This window comes from Schistosoma mansoni, chromosome 4, assembly GCF_000237925.1.
Source record: "Schistosoma mansoni strain Puerto Rico chromosome 4, complete genome".
NCBI classification, from domain to species: domain Eukaryota; kingdom Metazoa; phylum Platyhelminthes; class Trematoda; order Strigeidida; family Schistosomatidae; genus Schistosoma; species Schistosoma mansoni.
This window is the reverse complement of record NC_031498.1, coordinates 19,019,289-19,028,454: the sequence shown is the minus strand read 5'-3', so window position 1 is coordinate 19,028,454 and position 9,166 is coordinate 19,019,289. Positions and strand designations below refer to the sequence as shown.

Sequence of the window (9,166 nt, the reverse complement as noted above, 5' to 3'; positions counted from 1 at the left end):
AAATTAATTAACAAAACTATCACAAAATAATTGGAATGGTGGAGAAGATTTGTAGGACGATGAAAGCTCCACGACCAAACTATCCAGCTCAGAGAAGAAAACTCCATCAAAATAATTGGAATCGATGATTTACATGGGTATAAAATTTACCACTGAAATAAAGTATCAATTATGTACTGTGTGATTTACAATTGATTTATAAAGCAAAGTGTGTATATTTTATAGGGAAAAGAGAACTAAATACAAATATATGTATTCTCTTTCTACAGCTTTATAGTTAAGAAAGTTCAATTTTTTCAGAGATTTGTAATAGAAAATATTTGAAGTTCTTCATTTTTATGTATTAAAAGGTTATTCAGCCTAGTTTCTAACTAAATAGCAAAGGATATCCTCGAATCCATGTATGATTGAACATAGGAACTAGGGGCTTTGTGTTTTGAAAGAGTTTCTGATTTCTGAAACCGATGCTAATTTTCGAATCCAACTGGTTAACAAATTTGTCCAGCATAATGTTAACTGTCGTATCTATTGAGCATTAAATTCAGGGATGTCAGAAAACAAAATGAAACAGGTGTTCCAGACTTCTTTTTCCAGTGTTTCTACAGCGCATTCCAGACCGTGATGACAACTAACTTCATACACGACAAATCCCTAGTTACATCGTATTGAAGAAACTCGGTGTCATCAATCCCAAAACTTTTAAACAAATTGATGAGTAATGTACGGATAAATGGTAACGCACACACTTAACAGACCTAAAGAGAATAGATAATCGCAAACGATACGTTTGGTTTGTTTGTTATAAATAAAGCCACTTAGTTTGTACATACACCATATAAACCCTCTAGTGAAACAACTATAAATCATTTCTAAGCATATCGTAGTGCTCAAAGTACTATTATTATTGTCTAATGATATCTTTAATGACGCCAAGAAGAGAATCTTTACTTTTTACTTCATCAGTATCTTTCCTTTGTTACGAAGAAAATGTTTTAGAACAAGAAATAGTGAAAATGGTCATATTCGTGTGCGGACACGAGGGTTAGTAATAATTGTACGAGTAATAAAAATAAGCAAATAAACAAATTAGTCAATGTTAACCAACCAAAAGAGTTATTTTGCTGCAAGCATTTAAGAGACTCCGACTGTAGCTACTATAGGATCAATTCAGGTCCCCAACCCATGTAAAGGAGGAGGGTTGGGCATGGGGTCAGCAACCCCATCCCGTAGAAAACCACATCGCTAAAAAACGCCAACCAGAACAAACAAATTTAACTATTTAAGCTCTGCTATCCTAGTTGAAGGATCTACATTCATAAATATTATGACGCCTCATTGTGAAAGCTAAGATTCTTCGGAAGTCACGAGGCCAGTGTAATTATAACAGACAGAGAAACCATTAATATAGGTACATAGAATCTTCGGATAATATGAGAGACCAGAAGGACCAGTCAAATAGCAAAGGAAATGAGGATATATAACTTGAAGATGTTCGGAATCAGTCAAAACCATTGGACATAACCTGGACATCAAAGGATAGATACGGAAGAGATGCTGCTGTACTCTGGTCACGAAGAGGAAAATGCTGCACACACTCACGGAGTTGCCCTAGTGCTGTCCAGAGAAGCGCGAAATGCACTAGTGGGATGGGAATCTCATGGATCCAGAATTATCAAAGCATCATTCAAAACGAAAAAGGAGGGGATCACAATGAATGTTACCCAATGTTATGCACCCACAAATGATAGCAATGATGACGATAAAGATCAGTTCTACTCGAGGCTGCAATCAATCTTAGCTAAGTGCTCAAGGAAAGACCTGACCATCCTGATGAGAGATCTAAACTCCAAAGTCGGACTGGACAACACAGGATATGAAGACATGATTGGACGACATGGACTGGGAGAGAGAAATGAAAATGGGGAGAGATTCGCAAATATATGTGCATTCAACAAATTGGTTATAGGCAGCACAATATCCCAACGCAAACGCATACACAAAACTACATGGGTTTCACCGGATCACACTACACAGAATCAGATCGATCGTACTTGCATCAGTAAAAAATTCAGAAGGTAAATGGATGACGTGAGAACCAGGAGACAAGCTGGTATAGCTTCAGATCACCACCTGGTTGTGGCCAAGATGAAACTGAAACTAAATAAACATTCTATATCTGGGGGAACAGCACTACAAAGGTTCAATACAGACTTCCTTCGAGATACTAACAAACTCAACGAATTCAAGATAACCCTCATCAACAGGTTCCAAGCTTCACAGGATCTACTGAAAGAACAAGAAACTACGATGGAGGACAGCTGGAAAGGGATCAAAGAAGTACTGACTTCAACGTTTCAGGAGGTTCTGAGCCTTAATGAGCATCACCATAAGGAATGGATGTCCATCAAAACCCTAGACAAGATTCAAGAAAGAGAGAACAAGAAGACAGCGATTAACAACATCCGAACAAGAGTAGGAAAAGTCAAGGTACAGGCCGAACACACCGTAGCAAACAAGCAAGTGAAGAAGGGCATTAGAACTGACAAGCAGAAATACATGGAAGACCTAGCAATGACGGCGGAAAGAGCTTCAAGAGAAGGAAATATGAGACGGCCATATGACACAACGAAGAAACTAGCAGGGAGATATGGTAAACCATAGAAGCCCGTCAAGCAAAAAGTAAGAATGACAATCACAGAGGTTCAAGAACAAAACACATTGAGGAACTCTTGAATAGACCAGCTCCATTGAATCTATAGGACATCGAAGCAGCACCTACAGACTTTCGTATAGATGTCACTACTCCACCAACGATCGAAGAAATCAGAATAGCCATCAGATAAATCAAGAATGAGAAAGCATCAGGACGTGAAAACATACCGGCCAAAGTACTGAAGTCAGACATAAAAGCAACTGCGAACATGCTCCACGTTCTATTCCGGAAGATTTCGGGGGAAGAACAAGTGCCGATAGAATGGAAAGAAGGATACCTCGTTAAGATACCCAAGAAAGATCTGAGATGTGAAAACTAAGGAGGCATCACACTGCTGTCGGCACCAGGAAAAGTTCTCGACAGAGTATTACTGAACCGAATGAAAGATCCGGTAGACATCCAGCTCCGAGATCAATAAGCCGGATCCTGTAAGCATCGGTTATGCACAGACCAAATCACGATACCATGGATCATTGTTGAGCGATCAATTGGATGGAATTCATTACTATACATCAATTTTCTTGACTATGAGAAAGCATTTGACAGTGTGGGTGAGAGAACCTTTTTCGGGATTATGGTGTACCTCAGAAATTTCTCAACGTCATCCGGGATTCATACGACGGACTACACTGCAAAGTCGTGAATGGCGGACAGCTGACAGACGCATTCCAAGTAAAGACGGGTGTTAGACAAGGCTGCTTACTCCCACCTTAGACGATTTGGACTCCACAAATATCCTAGCCATTCTATTCCATACACACTAGTAAATGCGAGTAAAGACAGTCAGCGTAGAAGAAGCCTCTCTATCAGTAGGCCTCAAATACAACATGGAGAACACCAGCTCAATCACACTTGATAGAGAAGCTCGGGAAGACGTGGATGGAATCTCTCATGTACCTGGTCAGCATCATCGATGAACAAGGAGCATCCGATGCAGACGTAAAGGTAAGGATTAGAAAAGTAAGGGCAGCGTTCCCACAGTTCGAAAACATATGAGACTCAAAACAACTATCAAACAACATCAAAGTCAGAATCTTCAATACGAACGTCAAGACAGCTCTATCGTAAGAAGGTGAAATTTCGAGAACTACCACAATCATCATCTAAAAACTAGAGGTATTTACAAACAGTTATCTACAAAAGATACTGAATGCGTGTTGATCGGATACTATCAGCATCAGCCTACTATGAGAGAGAACAAACCGGTTTCCATCTGAAGAGGAGATTAGGAAAAGACGTTGGAAGTAGATAGGACATACATTAAGGAAATCACCAAACCGCATCACGAGGCAAGCCCTAACTTGGAATCCTGAAGGGAAACGGAAAAGAGGGGGACCAAAGAACACATTGCGCCGGGAATTGGAAGCAGGTACCAAAAGTATGAATAGCATCTGAAAACAACTGAATTGTTCAGAACAGAGTTCGATGGAGAACGCTGGTAGGTGGCCTATACTCTTCTATGATGTGTCACAGGCGTAAGTTAGTATGTAAGTAAGCCTTCAAGAATGCCAACAATGATGTTGATTGACTTAAAGAAAAACAATAAGCACGTAAAAGCTCCACAATTCTTCAACAATATCCCTAGTGGAATTAAAACTTTTAAATCATAACGGTCCAACATCAAGTATTGCGTTTATAAAAATTTTCATCCCAAGCATATTAAGCTAAGCTCCATACATGTCAGACATTATAAGCTAGTTTTACTAGGAAGTAATTGTAGATATTTCTAGTTGAAAACAGCAGGAGGCATGCTATAAAGTAACACATAAACACACTCACTATTACATTTATTGGAATGCTGAACCGCTCACGGGTAATTTTTCTATTCGTAAACTTCATGCATCCCAGGTGTTTACTACTGTATTCGCCTTTTATATTCTCAGCAGAAGAGGCTTTCAGATATTCGAAAATCAACAGAGTTTTTATTGCATCAGCTCATCAACTCTTTAAATTGTGTCAATATGAGGTTTCGTGTACCTTCATGTAAATCATATTTATTGCCTTACAGGGTGATACCTTTCGACATTGAGGCTAAGTGTTTTTGTGAACATACAACCTTCTGGATGACATATACATATGCTAACGGCAAAGCTGAACCTAAGGGTTAAAGTTACTGTGTGCAAGTGACATGTTTCTTATAATTCTAAGCAGATTGAGCACTGAAACTTTGATTCACTCGTCACTTTTAAGCACTTTGACCAAGTTTAATAGCTAATGAAGTCCTGTTAATAAAAAACTAACCAAACAGTAAGGTTGGCGGCAAGGCCAAGTATTCACAATGCTTGTAGGTAGATGGGCCTTTTAGATAACCCTACTATCTGTTGAATTCCTAAATGCCACTAGTAGACTTCGTTACTATTATCAGTATTACATCTTGAGAAGTGTATACCAAATACAATATTGTATTTGATATCATATCATATCATATGATACAAGACGTGTAGCTTTAAGTTAGGTAATCAGATAAGTGTGGATGTTATAGAATCATTAATATAGTATTTGAATTACAGAAAAGGGTCATGGAAGACATAAAAATATCTAATATATTCTAGGAATCTTTAGAACAAAATTTCCATATTAAAAATAGCTTGCACTATTGGTAATTTCATCAACACGTTAACGTAGTTGTTATATTAGTAGACTAAACTTATTAAAGTCAGTACCATTAGATTGCATGTGAGGGATACAAGAGGATATTGATTATTGTATGGACAAAAACGTATGCGCAGACACATGTAATCGATAAAAAGCAATCACTATGGTATTCTATTTCCTATCAGGGTATGTTGCTAATAACCAGTCATTCATGACGAACCAAAATTTATGATTAAATCAAACCAAAATACATGCTTTTTAAAAAAAACTAACTGATCGTTTGACTTCATAAAAAACCCATAGTAAAGAAGCTGTGTAGTATCCAAGTTGTACCATATAATACCAATGAATTTCTGGGGTCAGGACCTGAAGAGCAGAAAGCATACGAAATCTGAAATAAAATAATACTCAGCTAAGTGGTTTATCTTCATATAAGAAAAATCAAGGTAGTTAGCGCATGACCAGATATTCAAGAAGAAGTAATAGTATTCTGTTATAATCACATCAAACATAGTAATAGATTCTTTGGATGAAACATGGTTCCAGTAACAAAATACACTCAACTCTAAATCACGTTGAGTATATCTCCACGTGGTGTTTTCCTTAACGATAACGTTTTTTAGAAAGAAAGAAATTCCGGACTTATGAAGCCTCTAATCGGGGTGAACCGAATAAAATGTATAAACCAACAGAATACAAATGCTCGGTTGTACTTAGAAATGTGGTAACTCATACAAAACCTGTTTTCGCGATTGTAATTAGAATTTGAGCAGAAAGTATTGTGTAGTGATCCCTATCAATATCACCAGAAAGTTTAGAAATAATTTTTAACTCTTGTAATCTAGTTTATTTCGTCTCCCGCGTATTGCGTTTACAAAGTTAAAGTGTGGAGGCAATATTTCAAGAGTTAAAGTGATGATCTTTAGCAAATAAGCCGTAGGTTCGAACCGCGATGAGTTTACGTTGTCTCTGGTAGCAAAGTGCTATCCGCAGAAACACTGTAGCTCAAAGATAGGGACACATAAGATAGATGAGTTATTCAATCAATTAAAATTCAACTACGATACACATTTTCCGCCCTATAATTGACCCGTAACTTGATAGAATAAGGAGTTCGTTATGAAAATGATAGTAGCTGATCAACCATGATTCTCTGATCGTGGCAAATCATCCCAAAAAACAGCATTCATAGGAAAAATATCATTGTTTTACCAGCCTAAAGTCTAATAAAAGTTCGGTATGTAGGATGACAGAATGTTGATGTTTGGTAAGAGGTAAGCTCTTGCTTCATAAGAAAAGCCGGCGTGCAGATATGCTGGATAAGGATCTTTCTGAGCAGTACTAATATGAAGTCTCTATCATGTGCAATCGCTGTTAGGAGACTTTCCAGTATGTCACTTGTTACTCTATATGTAAACTAAAGAACGCGCTACAGTCCGAAGAACAAAGTCTAAGCTTTAACCGCAAACCATAAGTCCATATGACTCAATCAACACAATCCGATTAAGGAAGAATCCATTTGTAGTATCTTTAGAAACAAGCAGTATTTTTTGCTTCAGTGACAATTTTGAAATAATGAATTTGTAACAAGAAAATTGACATATGATTACAAATATCTTAAATAAAATCTATAGGTAGTGGACAAACCTTGACAACATATTTTGGACATTACAATGGATTAATCCTAAAACCTAGTTAAAATCAGGGTAATTACAGTAAAAAATTGTAAAAATTACACAAGCACGTGGCAACTGCCACGGAAGTTCACACTTGAATAAAAAAATGATATATAATAGCATGTTTTTAAATTACATGATATGGATAATTCAGCATGGCATCTCTAATATCCCAGAAGTAGGACTTCTAAAAATAAGTCTTTTAGATACTTCAAATAAGACATACATCGTGCAACGCAAATAATCCGTAAAAAAACATGGTAGTATAGTAACATAGCTTCCACCTAACAATCAACTTTGGTTACAGCGAAATCCACAGTAGTTACTCAGATTCCACGAACTTTACAATCGTTGGAGACTTTTCGCAATTACGTCTCTTTCGAAACCACGCTTCAATCGACCGATCACTTAAATTAAGAGTTTTTGAAAGTTCCTAAAATTGAGAGCACAAGATATAATGACTACCTTTATCTGAGCGTACGTCGGTTTATGATTTTTTTCAAATACTCTCTTCAAGACTGGTATGTCAGGAACATGAGATATTTTAGGAAAGCGCAAACCCAGTGAAAGACCATGAGGAATGAAAACAGACCTGGAAATAAAAAGTTGAAATCATAGTCCAGCATACTCTTTCAAATAATAACGAATGGCTGTAAGAACAGCTACCGCATAAAGGCAATCCATAGATTTTGTGAGTGATGGTGAAACACCAGCTGAATTTATTTCTTTCATTAGGTCCCATGTTACGTTGGGTGGAAGCCAAAACTTCTCATTCCATATGAAAGAATGCATAATTAGGACGAAATAAGTTCTAAAATTTATAACAACGTTTTCAGTGAGCTCAACAACAATAAATCCTAATCTATAGAAACCATAGCAACCGTGACAGATAGACCTTTATCTGGAGCGGTCAGATTTGGCGTTTGAAAGTCATCCATTTAAACGATCTTTGATATCTGTCAACCATTTAAAACCATTTAGAAAACTTGATATTGCCTATTATTAAGTAGCGTGATCAACAATTATTTACATTTTTTATGATTTTTACGGTAGTTATATACTTGCAGCTATTTGAAGTAAATTCATTAGATAAATCAGACTCAGATGGTGTGAAACAGGTTTTTGTTCCTAATATAATGCTCTTCCAAAGGTAAGCTCACGGTATATTTGATACATCAAAAATGTTGCCTCATTTAGCGAACCTGATGCTGAGAATCGTTGAGATTGCTGATGTATAAGTACTGATTGGTTGCGATATACTGAAAGCACATTAAGTGTGTGGCTGACAGTTGTGGAGGTGACAGTATGCGGTTTTCTTAGAAACGCTTTTTTAGGGGGCAGTAATCAACTTAAAGTCACAGTTCATCGTGGACTGATGGCTGTTTTGACTGATGTAGAAGAAATTTATATGCAAGTAATGATTGTAGTATCAAGAAAATAATCCGCGAATTTTCAATAACGACAAAACAGTGATTTGCCAAAAATGCTTGCAAAATTTCAAATAACTTCTCATACTCTCATTGTCACACCATATTCCTTTCGAGCAATTTTTTCCTAAAATCAAACAGTTCAGAACTTTCCGATTTTGTGGTTAAGGGTCAATTTTTGAATGGTCGTGTAGCTTTATTTCTGACAGCTGAACATACCGAAACATTCTTCATTGCCGACAATCAAGGTGTTAAGTTGGAAAACAAGGACATCCGATTTAAAAAGCGTGAAGGCGATCTATCAGAGAAGTGACTTCACTATACTTGTAATCAGAGAAACACGTTGCTCATAGATCACTAGGGTTAGAATGGAACAATAAGCAAGCAAATTCCAATTTTCACTACGCTTTGATTGATATACCGATAACTGGGCGAGGAATAGTATTAGCATCTTCATCTTTGTATCGCACACTGTCTATTATCCCTCCGATTCGTCTTTTGACCGAACAGATCTTGCAGAAAATATGAGAGAAGCAAAGAGATTTGGATAGACTACCCGGTTATTCAGATGAGGACAAGTTCATACAGTGAGTCTGATTCATGAAGTGCTTACATTAGGCTAAATTAACAAGGACAAAATGAGATTACGCACACTCGTGATTAAAAAAATACTCACTGTGGATGATCAGTGGGTAATAATAATAGCTAGAGTGTGAATAAATCCAGAGGGCTGAGTAAAAAAAGTTCAGGGGAGC

At 37.0% G+C, this 9,166-nt stretch overlaps 2 protein-coding genes across 2 annotated transcripts in view; one reads left to right on the top strand and one right to left on the bottom strand.

Annotated features, from left to right (window-relative positions):
- Smp_042440 ((dihydro)ceramide Synthase (LAG1)) overlaps window positions 1–7,889 on the bottom strand; it is a gene marked incomplete at its 3' end in the record, with an annotated part of 15,112 nt that extends 7,223 nt beyond the window's left edge. The window contains exons 1-6 of the mRNA XM_018797081.1: window positions 7,613–7,889; window positions 7,450–7,576; window positions 7,311–7,417; window positions 7,211–7,268; window positions 7,121–7,171; window positions 5,582–5,674 (exon numbers count right to left, since the gene is read on the bottom strand). Coding sequence (XP_018652158.1) covers window positions 5,582–5,674; window positions 7,121–7,171; window positions 7,211–7,268; window positions 7,311–7,417; window positions 7,450–7,576; window positions 7,613–7,776 — 600 coding nt within the window. The 5' untranslated portion in view covers window positions 7,777–7,889. The remainder of the gene's footprint in view (window positions 1–5,581; window positions 5,675–7,120; window positions 7,172–7,210; window positions 7,269–7,310; window positions 7,418–7,449; window positions 7,577–7,612) is intronic.
- Window positions 7,890–8,021: 132 nt separating this feature from the next.
- Window positions 8,022–8,724, top strand: Smp_145160 (hypothetical protein; the record flags this gene model as incomplete). Its single annotated transcript, XM_018797080.1, has 2 exons — window positions 8,022–8,134; window positions 8,553–8,724. The coding sequence occupies 2 exons, from the start codon at window positions 8,022–8,024 to the stop codon at window positions 8,722–8,724; spliced, it is 285 nt and encodes a 94-aa protein (XP_018652157.1).
- Window positions 8,725–9,166: the final 442 nt, after the last annotated feature.